Genomic DNA, 26,921 nt, shown 5'->3' with positions numbered 1-26,921 from the left:
TGTAAATCTTGTGCATTTGTTTTAGAGCTTTAAGCATCCAAGTTTAAAAAACTTCACATAAAACTAAAGAAAATAATTCCAGGGATTTCGGGATTGAATATTTTGCGGAATGCTCGGGATTTTCGTTCTCGGAATTGAAAAAAATTACGATATGGTGTTGGCCGATCGGAGATAGAAAGTGCTAGAGATTATGGAGGCTATAGTCATCTTACATGGCTCAGTGTTTCAATTTTGAATGATCACTTGGGTATGAGAAAGCTTTCCGCAAGACAGCTGCCTCGTTTTCTCACAATCGGGTGCACAAAAGGGTACTTGTGCAGTTTCCATGAATTAGGCTACGAAGTGCTCTTCTCTCGGATTTAGCCCGCAGTGAATATTTCTTGTTTCCCAACCTGAAGAAATATGAACTAATTGCAGATACGGCAGTTGTATGGGGACTAGGAAAAATAATGAACCGATTCTAACCAAATTCAATAGACTTCGTCCTTTAGAAAAAAGTGTGCCAAATTTTGTGGAATTATCTTTGATATTACGACCTGTAGTTTAATTACAAGGTTAACATGGACAGACTGACATCTCTTAATTTACCAGAAAGTGATCCTGAGCAGATTGGTGTACTTTAAGCTGGACAATCTTTTTGCACCTTACAAACATTAGCACTAACCCAACATAACCTCCCCATTGTGGTGGTGTATGGCTTAATAAAAATCTAAGAGTTGTACAATATTAACGTGTAGAAATTACCATCAACATGAGTATTTAAATTCGACGTGTATTTTACGACCTACACACTCAACAAGATTGTGAACTTAAAAAAAATATTACACTGCATTGTTTTTTTTTTTTGGTAAAGTTCCTTGCTAAGGTTTGGGTATTTACTAATGCATTCAGTGAATTTGGCAGCACTTTATTGAAAAGTTTTAGGGTGGTTGGACAGAATTTTATTAATGAACTAATATAAAGATTTAATTTTATAAAATTAGAATTTTAATTGATATTTAATTAATACAGGGTTGAATCTTTCAGTTCACTTTAAGTTTATGAGTATCTCTTTTAAAATATATTAATATCGAAATGTTTTTATTAAATAATAAAAATTTGTCCTTAAATTAGCAATTCAGAGTTGCCAAATATACAACAATTTTTAGGATTACTGGACTTTGGACCAAAATATAACTATGAACTTCGGACTGAAAATGCATATGTATATGCGTGAATTCCAAATAGCAAAAAGTAAATCTTAATTATTTCATTCTGCAAATATGAATTTATTATATTTTTTTTCGAAACCTAAGAGATTTTGTTTCACAATTAAATTATTACTATATTGGCCGAAATTGTCGAAAACTTTATTCCTCATTACAATATTATTTGGAAAGTCGCCATACTATATTAATATTGTTATGTTTTTACCTTTTGAAAACGATCAATAGTTTAAAATTTGTAACTACTCTTTATTTATTTAAATTTACACAACAATTTAATTAGCCACTCTATTTTAATACACACACTTTAAAAAACTTATAATGTTTTCATAATGTCCAAGAATACTATGGTAATAAAGTTGATAAACTGTCTCACTGCAACTTGCTGTTACTATTTATATGAACAGTGCCATCTTCTAGAAGTATCATGAATTATCTAACAGACAAAACTATAATGTTCTATTTCTAGAGCTTTCAGCCACTTCAACGGTTAATGACGGCATCACTGTGCTGATAAGTAGGAGTATCCACTTATGACAATATATACAAAAAATGGTGGATTTGGAAACCAGTGTTAAAAACATTAAATTCAAATTGCAATTTCGTAACAATGTATTGTAAATCGACACCGGGGAAAACTGTATTTATTTCCTAATAACATTTACAAGTCTATGAGTTTGTTTCAAATTTAAAAATATCCTTCTAAATCAAAATTGATGATTTGAAATACATCTCAAAATCGGTATCAGCGGTATATTTTAACAAGATGATTCGTTTTTCATAATTTTTCCTTTACTTAACACATTTTTCATTAACTAGTTTTAAAATTTCATGTACAAATTATCTGCAATTCGAACGGAGTCTTAAGTAGTACCTAAAATCCTCTTGAATTTAAAATCTGAATAAAAATATTTATAGATGAAGACTCCGTTTGACTTGCATATTATTAGTACAATAGTGATCAGTCAAGGCAATGACGTATTTTAAGATTTGATCAAACAGTACATTATCATTTGGTGAAATGAGTCTTGATAAACAATATGGAAATAAATAAATTAATCTATTCTATACCCTTAACTCATTTAAGTTAAACAGATTCCCCGATTCCTTCAAGTTATTATCGTGACAACTTCTGTAGTAATCATTATAAGGTTGATTCAATTAACTCGCATACTCACCAATTTAATAGATGAGCATGTGATTTACTAGCCAATCCTGTAGCAGTCTGAAATTACTTTGGAAGCAATAATGTCGAACACGAAGGCATAGGACCATTTATAGGCAAACCTATAAAGTTCCCACTGTATAGAATGCTTCCCCCTTGGGACATGTTTGGACATATTGGTGAATCCCCACACCTTGAGGTTATGCTCTAATGGAAAATATGGAGCGAAACCGGGGCTCCGAGGTCCACGAACCTCATTCCTGGTAAGAATTTAATCCATTTAAATTCGCAGCTGACTAGGGTCTTATCTAGTACTACGGGGATCCATTGGCCTTGAACTGTTGGATCGATGGTGAGGTCACTTCGGTTAACCCATTAAATGTATCTTACTAGGATTTGTTGCCATTACAACAGGTCCAATGATAGTAGGAATTGGCTTTGTGCAATTGGGTGGTGGCATTCGTGTTCATTTGTGTGTGGTGTCAGAAAAGCACACTTTGACTTTTATCGACTTGGAGCTTCTGAAGTCAGAGGTCATATATCGGATTGGATTACCAGGTCGGATTTTGCTACTTTGATAATTGTACTAAGCTTGCTAATTGACAGTACATATCCGGATATCGTGTATTTTGTAGCTCTTTAGCCATTGTTAATGGTTAAAATCTTTGCCTGGATAACACTACATTCTCTTTCTAAAACAGGGAATATAAAAGCCATCAACAACCCCAGTCACAGACTAGTATTAATATGTATAGATCTCAAACTGGACGCATCTGGTATCAAAGTGATCTCTTGGTGGTCGATACAGAAACTCGTCGGTCAAGGAAAGGTTGGATGTTACACTGGGATGTTATTTACAGAACACAAATGGTTGCATTACAAGTATTCCCTGGTTTCAATGCTCCTACAATATTGCGCCTGATTTCCATATTTAGCCATCAGATCAGACGGCAGTCAGTGCATCATAACGATTTAAGCGCTTGTCATACTCCATAACGGACACCACAAGTCCGAATGGTGTTTTCGATGATCCCGAGTGTCCTCTAATTTATTTGACAAATTGTATTGGCATAGGATGTACATTTGATTTTTATACCCTTCACCTTCATGAGAAGGTGCCATTCCGTTTGTAATTTCCACAATATAATTTTCCGACCTTATAAAGTATATATATTCTGGATCCTGTCTGTCTGTCTGATGAAATCAATTTTCTGAAGACCCCAGATATCTTCGGGATCCAAATCTTCAATAATTCTGTTATACATGCTTTCGAGAAGTTTCCTATTTAAAATCAGCAAAATCGGTCCACAAATGGCTGAGATATGAGGAAAAACCCAGGAAAACCTAGATTTTTTACCTATTTTTTACCTATATCTGGATTACTAAGTCATTAATATAGACAATATGGATATCTAATGATAGATATTTCAAAGACCTTTGCAACCTTTGTATATAAGACCATAATAAGTTGGATCTACAATGGGTCAAAATCGGAAAAAAATATTTTTAACCCGAATATTTTGAAGTATAATTTGGTGAAGGGTATATAAGATTCGGCACAGCCGAATATAGCACTCTTACTTGTTAATCAAAACTTGGTTCTAGCATCTACTGTCTACCACGGATTGAGCTTCAACTGATAACTTATCAGTACATTCAAATCTAATATACATTAATATAACGAAAAAGCCCTCGCATACGATTTTCATAGTTTATGTTGCTGACTTAGTTGGGCAACAATTTGGTTTTATACACAAGAAATATTTCGTTTGAATTTTATTATATTTTCATCGGCATTTACTTAAAACAAGAAGGTAATAAATATTGCACCAATTTGTACAAATAGCACCTGACTAAAAGTGGAAAATCTGGGGATTTCCCAAAAGAATTTGCGTAATAATAACCACCAAATACTAGGCAACTTACTACACAGTGACTCCCAAACTATAAAATTCCAGCCGTTTTTATGCTCTCACACACACACATTTGTTTTTTGTAAATAAAAGAATACAAAAACAAATACAATAGCCAAATATGCCGAAGAGCTGCCGCAGCGGGCAGCGTCAATGTTCGAGCTACAGTATCTCAAAAATAAATTTCAAGCAAAGATTGTTAAAAGAGCAGCGAAAGCATGCGAACGTGTAGCACGGTTTGTTATTTCGTAAGTGTTTTTAGTTTTTCTTTCTTCATACATATATTTTTTGCTTTTAATTAACAAAAACTAAACAAATATAAACTAGAAAATACGGCAAACAAAAAAATGTATCTACACGATATATTGTACGTCTAAAATTGCATAGAGCCAGCAGCCGCATTGAAAGAAAAATGCATTTATGAAATACAAAAATATTTTTAATATCGATTGGAAACGAGACCACGGAAAACAAGATAAAAAAAAGTGAATTGAAACGAATGAATTTTAATGTTTAGTGAAGTGAAGTGCAGTGTATTTAATTGTGAAGAAGAAATTACATTCAAAATTTTCAAAACCAATTAAAATTTACGAGTGTAGAATTGGAGGAGGGAGTGAGTGAGCGAGTGAGTGTGTCTGTGAAATGAAGCATTAACTGGGCATGCAATTTCCAATAAATATTAATTGCAACGAGAAAAAAAGGGTTAAATCTGTAATTTATAGAGAGTGTAGACTGCGGAAGAAAAAAAATATAGAAAAAGAAAACGGGCGTGAAATTTTGTTTTGCTAATTTATTAAAAAAAATTGCTTATTTAGAGAGGTCTCTTGTTTTGCTCTAACAACCTCGACTTTAAAGTGCGCAATTAAAACGACCTTTAAGAGAAACCTTTTTATCAAATTGAAATTGATATTACAACGACAACAACTATAACAATAACAAGAATGTATGTATTTTAAATAAAAAATGTAATGAAATACTTTTGATACAGAAAAAAAAAACAACGTAGAGGCAAAAAACTTAAAAATAAAAACAAACTGGAAATTGATACATAAAACTTCCATTGCAGCAACATTTTTGCCGACCAACCTAACGGCAAAGAAACACAAAAAACAACAACATGCCAATGAGTGTATCTCGTAAATGTGAAGTGAATTACGGTATTTCAACAAGTATTTAACAAATACAAAGTGCTGTAGCAAACTTAAAATCAAAACAAAAACAAACAAACAAACAAACAAAATAACAACAACAACAATAAGGCTTAACCCAAAAAATAACTGAAACAGCAACAACTAAAAAAAACATCCTCACGGAATTCGCTACAAACTCAAGTGTTTGTCAAAAACGAAAAAAAAACAAAATAAAATTCATCAAACTAACAGCAGCTGCACAATTTTTCTTGTATCTTTTTTTTTTCAAACTCATCATCGTCAACACCATCTTAGACATCGTCGTCCTTGAGTCAGAGTGAGGCAGTCAGTACCAAAACAAACACACACAACTATACATACGAATATTTCAATCTATTGCAACAATTTTTGGTAAATACAAAAACTAAACACCGACATTCATCAACATCATCAACAACAAACTCTCCTCTTGTTAACCTGTTTTCATTTGTATCTTTAATCCATTCAATCCATCGCTACGTTTATATTCTGCAGTTCGGTGCATTGTTTTAAGTTTGTTGTTGCTGTCACTGTCACTGCTGCTTCCGCTGCTGCATTTTTTTGTACCCTTCGAAATGGCGAAAATGAATAATTTCTCAACAACAACTGAAACGCTGCCCAAGAGTGGCCATGTTACTGAAGGTAAGCTTGTCTTTTTTACTACCAACTATTCCAGGTTTTAAGTACATATTTGTAATATTTTCTAGATGTTTTTATCTTCTTCTTATTCATTCTGTTTTTGTTATTCTTTGGATATTGTTTTTTGGTCTAAACTAAAAGTATTTGTTTTTCATTAACAAAGAAATGTACAGCAGAGACTTGGTTAACGGCGGGAAAAGTTATAATAAAACTTCGTGTTCATAGCATAGATAGAAAGAAACTGAGATTGAACTAGCCTCGTGATTGGTCCTTCGGATTCACGTCGGAAGAGATCTGTTATTACGATATGACATTGTCCTAGGAGGGAGACATTAACACTTTTTAGAATCTGTTTTAATACAAATGACCGTTTAAGCTTTGTTTATAAACTGGCAATGTCAAAACTTCAGTCCACAATGTTTGGAAATTATGAAAAATTATTACCGAAATTCTGAGTCGGTGGTAGAAGCTCTAAGAGCACTTACCTCTAAAACAGAAATCAGCACTCACTGCTTCTAGGGGAGGGATTCGATCAGTTATTTAAAAAACTAGAATGTCAATAAAATTCATAAAAATTATCAAAAAATAAACAAAACTCACAATAATTGGCCAGATTACAACAAAGAAAGACAATGTAACACTTGATATTATTGGGTGTATGACTTAAAATTGAGGGATTTTTTTCCAATTTAAGCTTTTATTTTGAAACATTTGTACAATATAAATTTATTCAAAGTGTGGACCATTGTTAGCTATGACCTTTTCTCATATTTCTGCCAACATATTGATTTCGAGCCAAAATAACTGCTCATCTTTTGAGGACAAGAACGAATCAAGCCAATTTCCGATACTCTATTCTGAAGTGAAGCGTATCCCAGAGAGAGCGTTATGTATCCATCGAAACAAATAGTAGTGGGACAGGACAAGGTCTGAACTATAAGCTGGGTGAGGCAAACCTTCCGAACCTCTTCATTCTCAATAGTTTTTAATAGGTATTGCAACATGTGGCCGATCGTTGTCATGATGGAATATTAGGGTTTCCTGTATAGCCGTATATTCTGGGATTTTATCGGCCAATGCTCGATTCAAACGAGTCAGTTGCGTACGGTACAGGTTTCCTGTGATGGTCGCGCCAGATTTTAGCAGCTCATAACATTGGACCTTTTTGCTCGCATTAAATGCAGAGAATTACCTTAGCGCCATGGATATTTGAGTTTGGTGTCGATTCGGCTGGTTGGTAGGGCTTCACATAAGAACTCTTACTCTTTATTTTAATGGATCCGTTTTACATCGCAAGTAATGATTTTTTTATTGTGTTCAAACAGCATTTCAGACGTACAAATTCGTCTTTTAATGTCTCTCAGCTTCAATTCGTATGGTACCCAATATTCCTGCTTTGAGCTTGAGTAGCTCCCAATGATTTTGCAAGCTCTTGTTGAGTTTGCCAAAAATCTTCATAGAATAATGATTCCACTTCTTGGTCTTCAAACTTTTTTTGGCTTGTCTGTGCGATCTTTGTCAAAATCACCACTTCTGAAACGCAATCGTAGTTCTTCAGAGGCATTTTTTTCAAATTAAAGAAGTAAAGCAAAACTTCCCGCATATGACGGTTTGTTGGCACAAAATTCCACATTTTCGAAGCAAAAATAATGTTGTTTGCACTATAATGTTCAATAACTAAGTGAGAATAAATGACAGATATGTACCCTTCAAAATGATATATAAGTTATTAAAAACAAAACCTAATATAATCCATGTTCTTTTTATGCCGACCAATGTTCTAAATCAGAGATGCGCAAAACTAAATTCTCTCACCAACACATTCCATTCTATTTTTTATTCAGTGCACCTACAAACACAAAAATACAAAAACTGAAAAATAAAGAAAAGGTCATACACCAGTGCTCATGCGTATTCCTAGTTGTCTCGTTGAGTGGACAACGACTACTAAAATGTAAGAGCGTAAGAATACGTGTGATTTGATTTTCCACAATTGTGGTATGGGCTTCGCATGTCTGTTCTAAATCAAATCTTTCAGTTAATGGCTTTGTGAGTAGGCAATGTGAGTTATATGAACTCCAAGAGACTCCATTGATATTATGACGGAGATATCGGTAAAAATACTACGTTACGGTAAATGGCGTTGGCTATCCTGACCTGTTGGAAGACTTTTTATCAGAATTTCATGGACTTCTCCAAATATGTGGTGAAGTTCGGTAATAGAGTACTTCCATCATGCATTTTAAAACCGTTGGATTTGATTTTATAGGGTTTCATTAAGTCATTAGTTTATGCCAACAAACCAGCAATGTTTTGAGAAGTTAGGATGTTGCCCCTCGAACAGGAAATTGGCAGTGTTCCGAGCAATATGTGAGAAAGAGTGTTATAAATTTGGCTAAAATAACAAGATTTTCTGTTGAAAGATTTTAAAAACTATAAAAATACAAATTGTGGGAATCTTGAATAATAGGCGACATTTTTACAATTAAGCGACATAATTTTATTAAAATACTAGTTGATCGCCCGGCTTCGCCCGGCAGCATTTACTAATGTTAGTTCTTCAAGTTTCTCCAACCCACGCACATCAGCCTGTTCTTATTTATTTGCAAATAAGATATCTAAATTTGTACTGCATACTTTAGGGAGCTTTTTATACCCTACACCACCATAGTGGGGAGGGTATTATGCGTTTGTGCAGATGTTTGTAACGCCCAAAAATATTAGTCTAACACCCACCTTAAAGTATACCGATCGACTTAGAATCACTTTCTGAGTCGATTAAACGATGTCCGTCCGTCCGTCCGTCTGGTTGGCTGGCTGGCTGGCTGGCTGTCCATGTAAACCTTGTGCGCAGAGTACAGGTCGCAATTTTGAAGATATTTCTATCAAATTTGGTACATATTACTTTTTTGGCCCAAGGACCAAGCCTATTGAAACTGGCTGAAATCGGTCCATTATTTCACCTAACCCCCATACAAATGTCCCCTCGAAATTGGACTTTATCGGTCATAAATGTTTTATTTATCTATGTATCTACACAAATTTCGCTCCAAATAAGTTTTATATATACAAAATTCATGTCACCAAATTTTGTTACGATCGGTCCATAATTAGTCATAGCTCCCATATAGACCCGCTTCCGAAAATCACTTTAGCGTGCATAAATCACTTAAAAATGTTGGTATACACACAAAATTCAACATAAATAACTTTCATATAGACATAAATCACACGACCTAATTTTATGGTGATCGGTCCATAATTAATCATAGCTCCCATATAAGGCCCCTTCGAAAAATCACTCAAAAATATAAATTATTGATATTTTAAAAGAAAAATATTTTTACTCATTTACTTGGTGTAGGGTATTATATGGTCGGGCTTGACCGACCATACTTTCTTACTTCTTTTTATTACAGTTGACTGGACTCACAAAAAAAAGAATTTTCGAGTTTTACTCGGAATTTTTTATTTTTTTTCTTTACAAACCTAATTTCGAATTGGCGATCTTTCACAATTTACCGACGTATGTAATTTCATTGAAAAATATTTTCTGTTCAAAATATATAAAAAATTGAATTCTCAAATTGGAATAATAAATTCCCACTTTGGGAATTGATAGAAAAAGAATTTTTTTTTTACAATTTAAGCACATATAAATTAAAATATATAAAAAACTGAATTCCCATATTGGGAATAATTCCTCGTTCGGAATTGATAAAAAAAGGTTTTTTTATTCGTGAGACAGGCACTGTGAAAATTCAACATTTGTGAGGAAGATCTTGTAAAACTACTTCAGGACAAGTTGATTTAATAACAAGAGAGTTTAAGAAATTAACAAACATTTCTCCCCGGGAGGTTATCAACAATCTAAAACAGCTCTCGAACTGTTAGTTGCAGGGCAAATAATGCTGGTATTGGCTGCGAAAAACATTTGAAAGTATACAATTTGCCAAGAAACACAGCAGACTGTTCTATTTTCGCATGAAACCAAATATAATTTAAGAGGCAGAGATGCAAGAACATATGTAAAACGTCCGAAGTGGGGAGAGTGGATACCTCGAAGGAAGATTTATGAGATGTGATTATAAGGGAAATGGAAAATTGTCAAATGAGATCATTGAATCTTTAATTTGTGCAATGCATCGTCGCTGTAAAGTAGTAATAAAAAAAACTGACTCACTGAAATGGCCTGACAATGATTTTGTCATTCCGTTTGTGATATATCGAAATATTAGCTGTAGAACCAATAGGAATAAATATCCTGGATCCTCATAAGATTCTAAGATGATCTCGCTATGTTCGGCCATATGTCTGTCTGTTGAAAACACGAAAAGGAGGTAGCTGGCTGAAAATGGGCAATTGTTTGGAAAATGGGCAATATCGGTCCATAATTTCACCTAGGACCCATACAAATGTTCCCTTAATACTGTTAGAGTAGTCATAAATATGTTTATTATGCAGCAATACTGATACAAGTTTGCACAAATTTGTTCCGTTGATTTTTTTGTAATTCCGTTGGTAACACATCGAAGTATTCATCGCACACCCGCAAAAGTGTATATATGCTGGGTCCTTATAAAATTCTAAGACGGTCTAGCTATGTCCGTCCATCGGTCTGTCTGTTGAAAACCAAATTGGGCGGAAACGAAATGAGCTTGACGTCTGAAATTTTCCACAAATACTCTCTCGTTATAAAGTTTATTTGGTATTGAAAATTGGCAATATCCATGATTTTAACAAGCCTCCATACAAATATCCCCCCGGAACACTGTTTGATCAGTCAAAAATATGTAGACTATTCGACAATCCTAATAAAATTTTGAACAAATTAGATCTAGGTACTCTGAAATTATGCTGTAAAGTACGGCGAAAATCGGGCAACATTTATCCCTAGTCCCCATACAAGGTCCCCTCAGAAAATGACTTGAACATTCATAATTGTCTTATAATAATTAATATCGTGAGGAATTTCAACATAAACACGTTTTATATGAACCTAAATCTACCAACTTTTGAGAGGATCGGTCAATAATTAACCGAGGATCGGTCAATAATTAACCGAGGATCGGTCAATAATTAACCGAGGATCGGTCAATAATAATTTAATTAACTGATTTAAACGAGTATGAAGTGTAGTGCATTCTTTCAGAAAAAAAACACCCCTCCATTGATGAAAAAATACTGGTCAGTCATTTTGCAAAATAAATAAAAAACACTAAACAAATAACAATTCTTGAGAAAATAAAAAAAAGTAACTTTTTGTTTATATTTTTCAACGTTTCTTTGTTTCGATTTTATGTAGAAGTTATGAGAATTTCTTAGCAACAATCGTAAACAAGTTGAAACCAGTTTAAAACGAATCTATTAATTAAAATCTACAAAAAATGTATAATGAACTTGGGGAACTTTTACTACTGCACTCACTAACTGCTGCTATAAAACTGACCACAAATGAGTCTGCTACTACTACTACTCTAGAGGCTAGAAATTATGAAATATTTTCCCAAGACTAGAAACATTTAAATAATTTAATTTACATAGTTTTATGTCATTGAGTGTAGGTGTTAAATGTAACATTTTTCAACAATTTATAACTAAAAACATCTTTAAACAAACGCTGTTAATTAATTATGCAGAAGGAAATTATAAATGTAATGTTGAAGATTTGAATGTTGTAGAAGACTTTTTTTTAAATATCAGAGGATGCATAAATTAGTGATGAAAAGGTAGTTAAATGAGCTTTTAATGAGCAGTTTGTGGGGTAACATAAATTTCAAATCAATTTGGAAAGATAATGAGGGGAATGGAAAGATCAGTTGGGATTTTAGTTAAAATCAGATATTTAAAGTTGGTGAGTTTTCAATGCCATAAATTGTTGTAATAATAGGAATACTGGAATCACTGGGTTTTAAAAATGATGTAAATTAAGGCCATAAAATAAAGCATACTTTAGAGTATAAAATTCACTTTTAAGTAGTAAATATTTTGTAGTCAGTTCTATAAAATCAGGACACAGTATTGAAACCCTCTAACACAAATAATCAGCGAAAATCTTAAGAAGCTTGGAAACATATATTCTCTTGATACTATTCATCTGGCGGATGGATCTTTATAAGGACCCATACAAATTTAAATAAAACAAAGTGAATGTGAGATATTACCAAAAATTTTTATTCGTTTGAAAGGCCTATCGATGCAAATGTTCGCCTTGGCTTCGCTGGTTGACTCGCATTCGAAATTAGCAATTTTAGATGACTCTGGCACATAAATCAGGCTCAATTTGATTGATAGCAAGGGTTATCGGAGTCAACCCGGAGACCAGTTCTCATTACCTCCACATGAGATGACCATGCCCTCAAATCGCTTGTGCAGAATGTCCAATGTGGCATAAGCTGTGTGTCATGTAGGGCCGTTGTGTTAAAACCTCATGTCGTTGGTGTCCATATCATCTAATTCATTCCAAAAGAAGTTGGTAATCTGCGATCTATAGCTCTCGCCGTTGACGGTGATGGCACGATCAACGTCGTGATCCAATGACTAGTCCAAAATCAACACCAAACCGTGACTTTTTCGGGATGCGTTGGATGCTCTTGGATCTCTTGTGGATTGGTATGGTCCGAAATTCGACAATTTTGGTTGTTGATACACCCGTTTATCCAGAAATGAGCAAAACACAAATTTTGATAAAACAATTTTATCATTTGAACGCTATATTCTTCCATGGTAATTTGGTTAAAAAAACGGAATAAATAACAGCAAATTCGACAGATGCAACTTCAAAAATATGGCCACGATCAACTGTCAAAGTTCGGAAGCCCCTATTGGAAGACCCTTTACTTTCTAGGTACTTTCCGAGCCGAGTTTGTTGTTATTGTTGTAGCAGCATGAACAATTTTACAATAATCAATCTGGATGTTCTGGGGGTTCTGCATGTTGTTCAAGTCCAAGAAATTGTGCTACTTCAACAGGAAGAGTCCATAAATCCATAGGACTGAGTGAAGTAGGATTCGCTGAACAATTAAATATGTGGAGGGTGTCATGGCGTCCCTGACCCTATGCTGGGCATAAGTTAAAGACGGCACGGTCTATGCGGGACCAAAAGGCATTAAGTCTGTTGCTCCATTCTGATCTAAGTTGTGCCAGAACGACTCTTGTTCCACGCGGCAGAATCTTCTCGGCGTCTGCTATCGGTGGTGGGCGACCTCCAAGAACGACATTCATACGGTATCCTGCTACCACGGAATTGAAGGCGTCTCTGTGAATATCGTTCAAAGCTGTCATATACGAGCGGCGATCAAATGGATCCTGCACATACCTCTGTATGCTCTCCTCGTATTTTCGTAGGTCCTGCCTGACATCCCTCGGGGGAGACTCCAACTATGTGATGTTAAAGTTTAGATGACTCCTCCGGTGACATCCTGGAAGGAACTGTTGCGTCAACATGACGTTGTGTTCCTTGACCGGTAGAACCTTGGTTTCCTTGTGGTGTTCCGAGGTAATTTGAAGGCAGACTGTGACGGTCCTTAAGGCTACGTAACCCAGCAACAACAACAACTAAGCGCCGAGCTTAAACGGGTTCTGCTTCCAATTCTACATAGAATATCTCCAGATTCCAACTGGCTGGCAAGAAAACAAAAATATTTAATGGAAACAAAAACACTACATCGAAATAAACAAAATATTGGTACAATGTACTCGATCTCGTGCACTTGGTGTTAATGTTGTTGTATGTATTGTTGTTTTATTTTATTGTTATTTCTAAAGTTGCACGTATTCACTCATTCACTGCCAGCCACATTATTATTTACTACTTCTGCAACAACAGAAAAAGAAACTACTGCGGATTGCAGTATTTGGATACTGCTATTGCTGCTGCTGGTTGGCTTGGGTATGGCATGTCAGGGTAAAGACATTAACGTTTTTATAAAACTCAAAAAAAAATAAATATTAGACTGAAAAAAGTCTGCACGCATTTATGCAAGCAATTATTGTTGTTCAACTAAAAGTTTTTTTGTTTTGTGTCTAAGTAGTTGCTGGTATTTGCATAAAAAATATGTTGTCTACTTGTTGTGGCTGACTGTAATCAACTAATTTGCTTTGGTTTTGTTGTTCTTCTCTTGTATTTAAAAGATTCTAGATAAGTTATGTAGAAGATTTGCCATACGCTTTGTTTTTACTACAAACATTTTTAAATTTGTCTGGTTCTTTTCTTATTTTTAATTGTATTTGTTTTAAATTGGGCCTATAAACCCAGATTGCCATTATAAAGTTTATATTTTAATGTGACCCTATTGATCTACAACATAAATCATGAATCTTTTGAGTTACAAATTAGAAGTATAATTGTTATTTATCTTATAAAGGGTGTTCCAATAGGAAGAACCTTGGCAGTTGATAGCGACCATATTGTTGAAGCTACATTTGTAGAATTGCTTGTCATTTATTCAGTTTTTTTCAAATCACCATGGATGAGTATAGCCTTCAACAACACATGCAAATGATAAAATTGTTTTATCAAAATGGATGTTCTTCAGCAATGAAGTCCATTTCTGGATGGTACGTCAACAAGAGCCTTTTTGGTATGGATTTTGGGCTGGCGGCATCATCGGTCCATATTTCTTTCAGAACGACGTTCGTCAGGCCATCACCGTCAACGGAGTGCGCTATAGGTTGATGATTACCAACTTGCTTTGCCTTGAATTGGATGATATGGACACCATCGACATATATATTCAACAGGACGACGCTACGTACCACACAGCTCATGCCACATTAGACATTATACACGAGCGATTTGAGGGCATGGTCATCTCATGTGGAGGCATTGGCGTACATAGGGAGGGCGCAAACATTCTTAAATGCTGTAGAGGCTTAATACATACACTATTCGGAACCAGGAAATAATAATGATTTAAAAACCTGAAACCTGATTTCTATGTGAGTTTGTTTATTTTTAATTTTGCTCTACCTACATACAATAAAGCTTTTGAACAAATTTTTTCAAAAGGAAAATTCTACACTTGGACAAGCTCATGATACAATTGTAATATTCAAAGATAGTCTAATAAGTTTGCTGGAATTTGCAGTAATATTGAAAACTTTTCAAAACAAAGTAATATCATTGAAATCAATACGAGTTTCGAAAAGAAAAAAGGAAACTCAATAAATAAAGAATTCTGGATTTACCGTATGATATTCCTTCAGTTGATTATTGGAAGTTAAATATATATTATCCCGTAATCGATACCACATTTTGTATTATCGAATACTGATTCCAAATCGTTCCAATAGCTAAAGCTGTTAACAACTTCTTCAAATTAGATTTAAAAAAAAAACAAATAAATAAATAAATAAATAAGTGGTATTTTTTTTCTTTTTGGGAAGGGGAGGCACGTGCTCACCCCAGAATAATAGTCTAGCTACGCTTATGTGTGGAGGTGAAGTGAACTGGACACATTTGACCCAGTTAGACTTTGGTCAAATGCTGCCTGAGTATGGAAAATTGGTTATATTTGTTGCGCGCCACTCTATCTATCAGCTATTCTCAATTAGTTATTGAACATTATTGAACAGAAAAAACAACAAAAGTTTTTGCTTCGAAAATGCCGAATTTTGTTTCGCTTTACTTCGATTTCTCACCAAAGCTTATGGATATCTCACCAAAGCTTATGTAGAATGTCTTTGGTTCGGTTCAGAAGTGGTGATTTTGACACGGGAGACAAAGATCGCCCAGGCCATCCAAAAAAGTTTGAAGACCAAGAATTGGAGACATTACTCCATGAAGATTGTTGTCAAACTCAACAAGAGCTTGCATAATCATTGGGAGCTACTCAAGCAGCAATTTCAAAGCCTTTTCGAGCACCAAGATTTATTCAAAAGCTGGGAAATTGGGTACCAAACGAATTGAAGCCGGGAGACCTTGAAACATGATTTTGCATGTCTGAAATGCTCTATCAACCCCATAAAAGAAAATAATTTTTGCACCAAATCATTACTTGAGATGAAAAATGAATTCATTACGATAACAGGAAACGTAAGAGATCGTACGTGAAGCCCGGACAACCAGCCGAATCGACACCAAAGCCAAATATCTATGGTGCTTAGGTAATGCTTTGTATTTGGTGGGACCGAAAGGGTCCTTATTATTATGACCTGCTGAAATCAGACCAGATCATCACAGGGAACCTTTACCGAACGTAACTGATTCGTTTGAAGCGAACATTGGCCGAAAAACGTCCAGAATAAAAAGTATTTAGAATGAAGTGGTTGGGAAGTGTTGCATCACCCGCTTTATAATCCAGACCTTGCCTCTACCGATTATTATTTGATTCGATCGTTGCAGAACGCTTTCTCTGGGATACGATTCACTATGGAACAGAGTCTCCGATATTGTCATGATTCTTGGCCTCAAAAGTTGACCAGTTCTTTTGACTCCGTATCCATATCTAAAATGTAAAACACTTGACATTTGCTTTACATCATATAAGAAAAGTTATGTTTTGGAAAGAGTATCAAACTTTTGGTGAAATAAAAATATTAATAAAATCAAGTACTAAAAAATATGAATGTCCAATGAATGTCCAAAAAGTATCAAATAAGTGTACGCTAATTATACCCTACACCACCATAGTGGGGAAGATATTATGCGTTTGTGCAGATGTTTGTAACGCCCAAAAATTCATGTCACCAAATTTTGTTACGATCGGTCCATAATTAGTCATAGCTCGCATATATACCCACTTCCGAAAATCACTTTAACGTGCATAAATCGCTTAAAAATGTTGGTATACACACAAAATTCAACATAAATAACTTTCATGTAGACATAAATCACACGACCTAATTTCATGGTGATCGGTCCATAATTGGTCATAGCACCCATATAAGGCCCACTTCCGAAAATCACTCAAAAATATAAATTATTGAAATTTTAAAAGAAAAATGTTTTTGCTCATTTACTTAGTGTAGGGTATCATACTTTCTTACTTGTTTTTACATTAGAAAATAATAGATTTAAGTTTCTATGTTTCTTTTTTTAAAAGATACCAAAGTATATGAAAAGATATTATGGTATTTATTTTGTTTCTTCCCCCTAATAGAAAGAATATCTGAAAAGTACCAAAACACTTGATATTTGGGTCATAACAATTCATATTTCGCTTTAAGAGTTAACAAATTAAAACAAATCTTTAACTACAGATATTACATTACCTCACTCTACCCCAGGTACATATTTCTTTTTATACCCTTCGCCATGAGTGGCAAGGGTACATCTAAGTTTGTCATTCCGTTTGTAATTTCTACATTTTTCATTTGCGATCCCACAAAGTATACATATATTATGGATCGTTATAGATATAGTCGATATAGTCATGTCCGTCAGTCCGTCTGTATGTTGAAATCAACTTTCCGTAGCCCCCAAATAACTTACAAACATGATTCATACAACAATATATCGGGAATTCTCACGGCTCGATTGATCGGCACACAAATGGCTGAGATGTAATGAAAAAACCCTGACAACCTCGATTTTTGGCCTATTTTTGATCTATATCTGGATTACTAAGTCATTAATATAGGTAATATGGATATCTAATAATAGATATTTCAAAGTCTATTGCAACGATGTATATGAGGCTATAGACCTACAATGGGTCAAAATCGGGAAAAATATTTTTTAACCCGAATTTTTTATTTACCAAAAAAAATTGTTTGTCTTAAATTTTTTGTCATAAATTTTTTTTCACTAATAAATTAAAAAAAAAATTAAAAAACAATTTTGAAAAAAAAAATTTAAAAATTAAAATATTTAAAATTTGTATTGTAAAGTATAATTTGGTGAAGGGTATATAAGGTTAGCTCTCTTACTTGTTTTATATAATTTCATTCATTTAAATATCTGCTCTTTAGCTGTTGCTGTTTATTTTAATTTTGAGGCAAAATAATCATCTTAAAATAAAACAGATGCTTGATTTGTTGCAAAATATGCATATGATGGTATTTCGTTCTCTATATAATTACGTTTGCTTGCTTTAGTTTTGTTGCACGTACCCCTTTAGTACATGTTGCAGCAGTAAAACTGAAAACATAAAATGAGTGGCCTGGCCTGCATGTTGGCATCCATCCATCCATCCATCCATCCAGCCACTCACCGACACTTGCACACTCTACAGTTAAATACATAAATAAAAACACACTAGAGTTATTTGAACATTCTCTTATGCCAAATTGTCTGTCTTGTGGTGTATGTTGCACGTTGCATGTACCTTGTCATTGTAAGGAATATTTACAACACAACATACAAAATATGGCTACCGTTTTTTTTTTAGGTTGTTGTAGGAATTTTGCCACAAAACAAAAGCAACATACATACACAAATATTTGTTGCATGAATCCTTCCTTTTTACTTGGTTTCTTTTTTTAGTTTAGTTTTTGTCATCTTGCATCTTGTGATGTTTTACATCTGATGCAACTGACTGCCTTTTAATAAAAACAACACACACAGAAGATTACAAGTCTGTACTAAATTTTAGCAACAGCAACAACTAAATCACTTTGCATTATGGGCACACGCACTTTAGTGCCAACAACTACAAAAAAACTACACCTCTATTTGAATAAAAAATTTAACTCGTGCAATATTTTGTGTTCTTGGCAAAAAAAAAAAATAACCACACAGATGATTCTAAATAATAAAAAAAAACCATACAACCTGATGTTTGACTGACAGTTTCAGTTCATTTCTGTGCAAGAAACACTAAAATAAAGACTCTTTTTTAAATGATGATTCATTAAGTGTTGGTGTAAGGGGAAAGGAGCCATAAATGGCGACTGGGGATTTGGTGTCCACAAAGCATTTGTAAAACAAAGCAAAAAGAAAAATGTTTTGAATTATTTATTTCAGGCAGCCTAGAAGTTGGGGGAACAAATTAAACTGTTTAGAAATTAAGAACAATAGAAATTTGTGTCAATTAGAAATAAGTATAAAAAATTGCTTAATTAACAATTTTTGCAATTCAATTAGCAATTTATAAATTGCTGAAATATTGCATAATAAATAGATGATTTTACTAGCATTTAATCAGCTACATATTTGGATCACACTGCACAATGGGGCAAAATTTAAAAATTTTGGAAATAAATCTGTTATTTCTAAAGGAGTATTCAGAGTAGGCAGATCTCACACTCCTCCCAGGACTGGTGCACAGTGGTATACAAAAAAAAATGAGGGAAATAAATCTGTGTTGTCGAGTTTAAGTTTTGAATTTGGACCTCATGGCCCCACCAGTGCACTATGGGTAATTTCACCCATTTTTGTGGCCAATAAGAAATAAGGAACTATAAGGAATCATTGAACAAATATGAAAATCGGTACACGGGGGTTTTCAAGGTTGCTGATTTCGAATCTAATGTAAAATTTTTCAAATTCAAAATTGCGGATCTAATATGGTGTCGTAAAATTTAAAAAGTCTTCTGATTTACATGAAAATCGGTATATAGAGGTATTCAAGGTTGCTGATTTCTAATCTGAGGTAAAATTTTTCAAATTCAAAATGGCGGATCCAATATGGCGGCGTAAAATTGAAAATGTCTTTTGATTTACATGAAAATCGGTATGTGAGGATATTCAAGGATGCTGATTTCGAATCTGAGGTAAAATTTTTCAGATTCACTATGGCGGATCCAATATGGCCGGAAATCATCCATCTAACTGAGATATTCTTACAAAAAATTCGAACTTTTTCCTTCAAATAACCGGATTTCTCATTCAAAACATTGCCGAATTCAATTTCACCAACAATAAAATTGTAAACAGTAGCATTCTTCTTCTCTTATTTTGCGCATCCAACCAAATTTCCGCAAGTTGCAAGCGGAGGCTGCCTACGAAAAATGATATTTCTCAAAAAGTGCAACATGAAATTGACAAATTAAACTCAAAATTCTTTATTTAACACGTTTCTGATTGTTTAAACCCTGCCAAATTCGGCCAATTTTTTAAAAGCTTATCCAAAAGTAATTTTTCAGAAAAAACCCTAAAATTAAAGGTTATGTCGGAATTATGAGTTTTTTCGCCAAAAATTTTTTTTTTTACAAAATATTTTTCTTAAACTATTAACCACTTACTATCACTTTTGTTTTCCATATTTAATTTAAATTAGTTTTAGTTTTTTAACTATTTAAATAAACAGCTTTCAACACTTTTCTCACAATCAATGACTTTGACCACTTGCTAAGCGGTCGCCGTTAATTTTTTACAAAAACAAAACTTGCCGTTATTTTCTCAAATGCCAACAACAAAAAATGCATTCATGAAAGTGCAAAGAATTACTTATTGACTCAAAATGGGAAAAATTACCTATAGTGCAGTGGTGCGTTTTTGTTCCGATTTCGAAAAAAATTACATATATAGAATATCTTTGAGCACTACAAAAAACCTCGTCGTAGCTATCTCTTTATAGCTTAGGAGATATTTGCATTTTAAAATTAAAATTTCAACATTTTGATCGACCCTACTCCAGTTTTTTGATAACAGTTTATTGGACTATTCATTTATTGGATTCACAACAAATGTATGTGTTAAATAAAATTTCGAAATTCGGCCACCGGGCGATCCTAGTAAATATAACAAGTAAGAGAGCTATATTCGGCTGTGCCGAATCTTATACACTCGTCACCAAATTATACTTCAAAATAAAAATTTCAATAATTTTTCGGAAAAAAAAATTTTCGAAATTGTTTTTATACCCTACACCACCATAGTGGGGAGGGTATTATGCGCTTGTGCAGATGTTTGTAACGCCCAAAAATATTAGTCTAACTCCCACCTTATATATATATAAGGTCGACTTAGAATCACTTTCTGAGTCGATTAAACGATGTCCGTCCGTCAGAGTACAGGTCGCAAATTTGAAGATATTTCGATGAAATTTGATACATGTTATTTTTTCGGCCCAAGGACCAAGCCCATGAAACTGGCTGAAATCGGTCCATTATTTCACCTAGCCCCCATACAAATGTCCTCCCGAAATTGGATTTTATCGGTCATAAATGTTTAATTTATATATGTATCTCCACAAATTCCGCTCCAAATAAGTTTTATAGACACAAAATTCATGTCACAAAATTTTGTTACGATCGGTCCATAATTAGCTCCAATATAGACCCGCTTCCGAAAATCACTTTAACATGCATAAATCGCTTAAAAATGTTGGTATACTCACAAAATTCAACATAGTAGACTTTCATATAGACATAAATCACACGACCTAATTTCATGGTGAGCGGTCCATAATTGGTCATAGCCCCCATATAAGGCCCACTTCCGAAAATCACTCAAAAATATAAATTATTGAAATTTTAAAAGTTAAATGTTTTTTGCTCTTTTACTTAGTGTAGGGTATTTCCTACTTGTTTTTAATTTTTTTTTGGAATTTTAAATTTTTTTTTTGTTTTTTTCAATTTTTTTTAATATTTAGAAAAAAAAATTTTGGTGAAAAAAAATTCGTGTTAAAAAATATAAAAATAATATCAATTGCGGCCAAAAATCCATAACTTCTTTATTTCTTCATAAAAATGTTTGAAATTTGGTATTTGTATTAAGAATAACATAACTAACCGATCGATAAATATTTCTTTTTTGACCAAACCCTGCATGGACCAAAAAAGCATGGACGTTCTAAAAGTATCAAAAAATTGCATGTAAGCGGCTGAAATTTATTTCAAAATTAAAGAATCAAATATGTGATCGAAAAAAAATCGGTCATTCAAATTTAGGATTACATATACAGGGTTTGTCCAAACAATCATGGACGTTTTAAAAGCATCGAAAAAATTAGGTTATTCATGTAAATGCCTGAAATTTAGACCAAAAATAAAGAATAGCATAAGTGATTGAAAAAAATGGTCGTACATATTTCGGAATACATATGTATACAGGGTTTGGGCAAACAAACGTGGACGTTTTGAAATTATCGAAAAAGTTAGGTTATTCATGTAAAATTTGAAATTTGGTGTACATTTAAGAAAAACACACTTGATCCATCGCAAAAAATAAACATTGACGTTATAAAAGTATCGAAAAAAGTATGTCATTTTTGTAAATGGCTTCAATTAGGTTTATAATTAAAAATAACATAAATGATGAATACATGGTTTGGCCAATTCAGCATAGACGTAAATAACTCTCAAACTTACATAATTTTTTAAATTGACCAAAAAAATACAAAAAAAATGTGTAAAATATGTAGGCACTGAAATCGTTCTGGTTATAAGAATGTTAGATAATTGCAGCTGAAATTTATAATACTTACTCTTGATACTTTACAGTATTAGATATAATTTACACTTAACCTCTAATAGCCCCATTTAATTTGTTCTGGCCTTTCAAACTTTTTTTTAATTTGGTTTCTATAGATTTTAAACTAGTTTCAAATCATTTCACTTTTAAATAAAAATAACACGCAAAAACTCCTTAATAACTACGTAGAATGGTTAGCTGCTAACTGTTTTATAAAAGCATGTGCTAATTTGAAAAAAAAAAACTTTAAAGAAAAAAGCACAGGCTACTTCAATTCAAAAGTAAAAAAATCACATTTTTCTACTATTAAAATGACAAGAAAAAACCTTTGACTTTACAGCTCTATAAATAACCATATAGTTAATTTATAGCCAAAATAATTATGATACTGTATATTCTGAAGTGTTAAGAAAAAATTACAATCAAAATTTTATAAAAATTAAAAAAAAACAAAAAAAAAAACATTTTTGGCCGCAATTTACCACCGTGCATTGTAGGTCCAACTTACTATGATTTTATATATATTATAAATCGTTGCAAAGGTCTTTGAAATATCATTAGATATCCATATTGACCATATTAATGTCTTGGTAATCCAGATATAGGTAAAAAATAGGTCAAAAATCGAGGTTGTCCTGGTTTTTTCTTTATATCTCAGCCATTTGTGGACCAATTTTCCCGATTTTAAATAGCTGGAAGAATTCCGGAGATATTGATGTATGAATCGTGTATGTAAGTTATTTGGGGGATTCGGAAAGTTGATTTCAACAGACAGACGGACAGACAGACGGACATGGCTTAATCGACTCCGCTATCTATAAGGATCCAGAATATATATACTTTATAGGGTCGGAAAATTATATTGTGGAAATTTTAAACGGAACGATAAACTTATATACATATACCCTTCTCACGAAGGTGAAGGATATAAAAACATGTTCAGGGAGGAACTGATAGATTCTGTAAAAAATTAAAACGAATTTTTTATATTATATTTGTAATAAATTCTATATTTCTATACAAAAATATTATTGTAACAAGAAAAACCAAATTTTCTGTAATCTTTAAAAAAAACTTTTATCTTTTTAATTCATACAAAAAATCCCAAAAAAAAAATTCAGCTGTTCACCAGCTGTAAAATTACAGTGTTTTTTTTTCGATCATCAGTATCTGTTGCTGCAGACTTCTTGCATGACAAAGCTGCTCAGTTCGATGGTATTGTTTGTTATAAATATTGGTGGTATCTGCTGTTAGCGGTATCTGTCAGACTAAAATAAAATTGGCTCTCTAGAAACCAAAAAAAAAAAACATATAAAAATATTAAAACATCCATCTCCTGTCTTTTATTTTTATATAAGGCTTGAATTGTGTTTAAAAATAATTTAATATTTCGTCTACATTTCTTTTGTTTGGTGGGGCTTTAAACTCTAGTACAAGTACAAAATGAAAATAAAAAATTTAAAAATAAAACTAAAAACACAAAATTCATTAACATTTACATATTCACTCATACATTTCATTCGATATTAATAAAAGAGGTGTGAAAAATGTGTGAAAGTTTTAAATGTGTTTTTACTTCTTTCTTTATTTTAGTTTTTGACTCAAAAAAAAAGTTTTTACTTTTATTTTTAGAGACGTTCATAAACATCACATCTATCATGTGAGTGTTCAGAAAAATAAAAATAATAATATTTTTTTAAACCAAAAAATGAAAAAAAAAAACTATATAATGAAAAGAAAGAAGCTGTACACATTATTACGGTTTTTGGCATGCTTTATTGGATTTATGAAATTTGTTTCACTTTACAGTAAATTTTATTTAAAAATACAGATGTATGCGATTTTGTTTGCCGTTGCAATTTTTGCAAATATACAATAAATAATAATAAATTATATTGTTACGAGTGAATGATTTATATTGTACGTACGTGTTTGTATAACATTTATTTGATTTTAAATGAAAAAAAAATATGATATTGAACACAATTTGCATAAAATCGGGATATATAAACATAAGAAGCAGCTACTCTCACTAATTAAATTTTATGAAGCATTGAAAGTCTAACATAATAACTTCATACTACAAAAAGGTGTATTTTATGTATGTTAATTGGTATTATGACCTGAAATTGTTCTATTAATTTGTGATCTCACAAAGATGTCACGATTCTGGATCGTTATAGATAGCGAAGTCGATATAGCCATGTCCGTATGGATCTATAACTGGATTACTAAGTCATTAATATAGACAATATGGATATCTAATGATAGATATTTCGGGTTAAAATATATTTAACCCGATTTTTTTTTCATTACACATTTTTTCTTGTGATAAAATATTTTTACAAAAATAAAAAAATTTTAAAATTGCAAAAAATTTAAAAAAAAATTTGGAAAAAACTTTTTTAAAAAAATTAAAAAACAATTTTGAAAAAAAAAATATTTTGTTTACCAAAAAATATTTAAGAATACTTATTTGAAAGTACTCACCAAGTTATACTTTAAAATAAGATTATATAGCTCTCTTACTTGTTGGTACTTTAATGCAATTAAGCCCCCTATCTTGGTTCTTTCTTCGCTCAGAAACATAACTGAACTTTTTTGTCGATAACTTATTTAAAATATTAAAAATGTGAATGTCCTTTTTGAACTTTCGAAAAGTTGAAAAAAATTGAAAAAAAAAACAAGTAAGAGAGCTATATTCGGCTGTGCCGAATCTTATATACCCTTCACCAAATTATACTTAAAAATAAATTTGTTTAAATATTTTTAGGTAAACAAAATTTATTTTTTTTTAAATTGTTTTTCCATTTTTTTTAAATTTTTTTTTAAAAAAAGTTTTTTACAAATTTTTTTTTTTTTTGAAAAAAAAATTCGGGTTAAAAAATATTTTTCCCGATTTTGACCCATTAAAGGTCCAAATTACTATAGCCTTATCTACATCGTTGCAATGGACTTTGAAATATCTATTATTAGATATCCATATTGTCTATATTAATGACTTAGTAATAATATAGATCAAAAATAGGTAAAAAATCGAGGTTTTCCCGGTTTTTTGCTCATATCTCCGTTATTTATGGACCGATTTTGCTGATTCTAAATAGCAAACTTCTCGAAAGAATGTCTGACAAAATTATTGAAGATTTGGATCCCGAAGATATCTGGGGTCTTCAGAAAATTGATTTCAACTGACAGACAGACAGACGGACATGGCTTAATCGACTCCGCTATCTATAAGGATCCAGAATATACATATATACTTTATAGGGTTGGAAATGAAAAATGTAGAAATTACAAACGGAATGACAAACTTATATGTACCCTTCTCACGAAGGTGAAGGGTATAAAAATTGGAAAATTTTTTTTAAAAAAATTAAAAAATTTCGTAAAAAAATAATTTTGGTTACATAAAAATATTTAAGAATACTTATTTTAAAGTATTACTTGGTGAAGGGTATATAAGATTCGGCACAGCCGATTATAGCTCTTTTACTTGTTGGTACTTTAATGCAATTAAGCCCCCTATTCTTGGTTCTTACTTCGCTCAGAAATATAACAGCTAACTTTGTTTGACGATAACTTATTTAAAATATTAAAAATGAACATTCGAACATTCGAAATGCTCTATTTTGGCGAAATTTTTTGTGACACAGATATGTTTCAGAAAAGTACCTTCGTACTCGAGTTCCAAATAACACCCTGTTAGTTAATTTTTGTATGATTGAAAGTACAATGTTTAAAATTTAATTAAAATTGGCTTAATCATTTTTAATAAAATTTATGTTCCCGTTTTGGTACTTTTTTATTCGAATAGTATTTTAGTATCATATGGGAAGCCCATAATAAAATATTAATATGTCTATGTCAATTTACATATATTATGAAAAAAGTACCATATGGGCAATTCCATATCATCGTACGTGACATTTGTACGCCTATAGAGTCGAATAGATTTTGCAAAAATAAGAGTATCGGAAAAATAATTTGGTCTTTATGTTCCATTCAGAGGGTACTATATTCTAAAATAATAAAAAGTTCTATCGAAATATTGTTCTCCAAAATATTGGCCGAAATAAGGGTATATCGTACGTGACATAAAACGGAACTCATTTTAAGGTACATGTAGAAATATTCGAATCGTGAGAGGCCTTATGTTTTCTTTTAATTTCTTACACTAAACGAAATATTTTTCCTTTACAATCCGTCATATTTAAATAAAAACAATCTTTGGATGATTTTATAATAAATAAAATTTAATATCGTACGTGACAGATTTTTCTCTTATAATAAAACAATATATATTCTGTAAATATGTATATGTGTACAAAAACTAAAGAAGTGAATAGAAAATATACATTCGGTTTCAATAAACAATTTGACAATAGTAAAAAACAATCAGAGTCAAATTAATTTCATACTACAAGCTAATTGGGAGTCTAGTTTTCGTCACAATTTTAGCCTAAAACATACCTAAAACATTAAAAAATTAAATATAAGCAGTTTAAACTATTATTTTTGTCTTTAAAATGT

At 32.4% G+C, this 26,921-nt stretch overlaps 1 protein-coding gene across 5 annotated transcripts in view; it reads left to right on the top strand.

Moving 5' to 3' along the window:
- The first annotated feature begins 5,255 nt into the window (after nt 1–5,255).
- The window catches only part of LOC135950944 (uncharacterized), a 68,441-nt gene continuing 46,775 nt past the window's right edge, over nt 5,256–26,921 (top strand). For 2 of the 5 annotated variants that reach the window (XM_065500476.1, XM_065500475.1), the window contains exon 1: nt 5,265–6,094. In XM_065500476.1, the coding sequence (XP_065356548.1) occupies nt 6,028–6,094 (67 nt within the window). In that variant the 5' untranslated portion in view covers nt 5,265–6,027. Of the gene's footprint in view, nt 6,095–26,921 lie in introns of all 5 variants that reach the window. The other 3 variants (XM_065500474.1, XM_065500477.1, XM_065500479.1) reach the window with 3 other exon arrangements.

This window comes from Calliphora vicina, chromosome 2 (genome assembly GCF_958450345.1).
Source record: "Calliphora vicina chromosome 2, idCalVici1.1, whole genome shotgun sequence".
NCBI lineage: Eukaryota > Metazoa > Arthropoda > Insecta > Diptera > Calliphoridae > Calliphora > Calliphora vicina.
The sequence above is the reverse complement of the archived record's forward strand: the minus strand, read 5'-3'. Positions and strand labels throughout refer to the sequence as shown.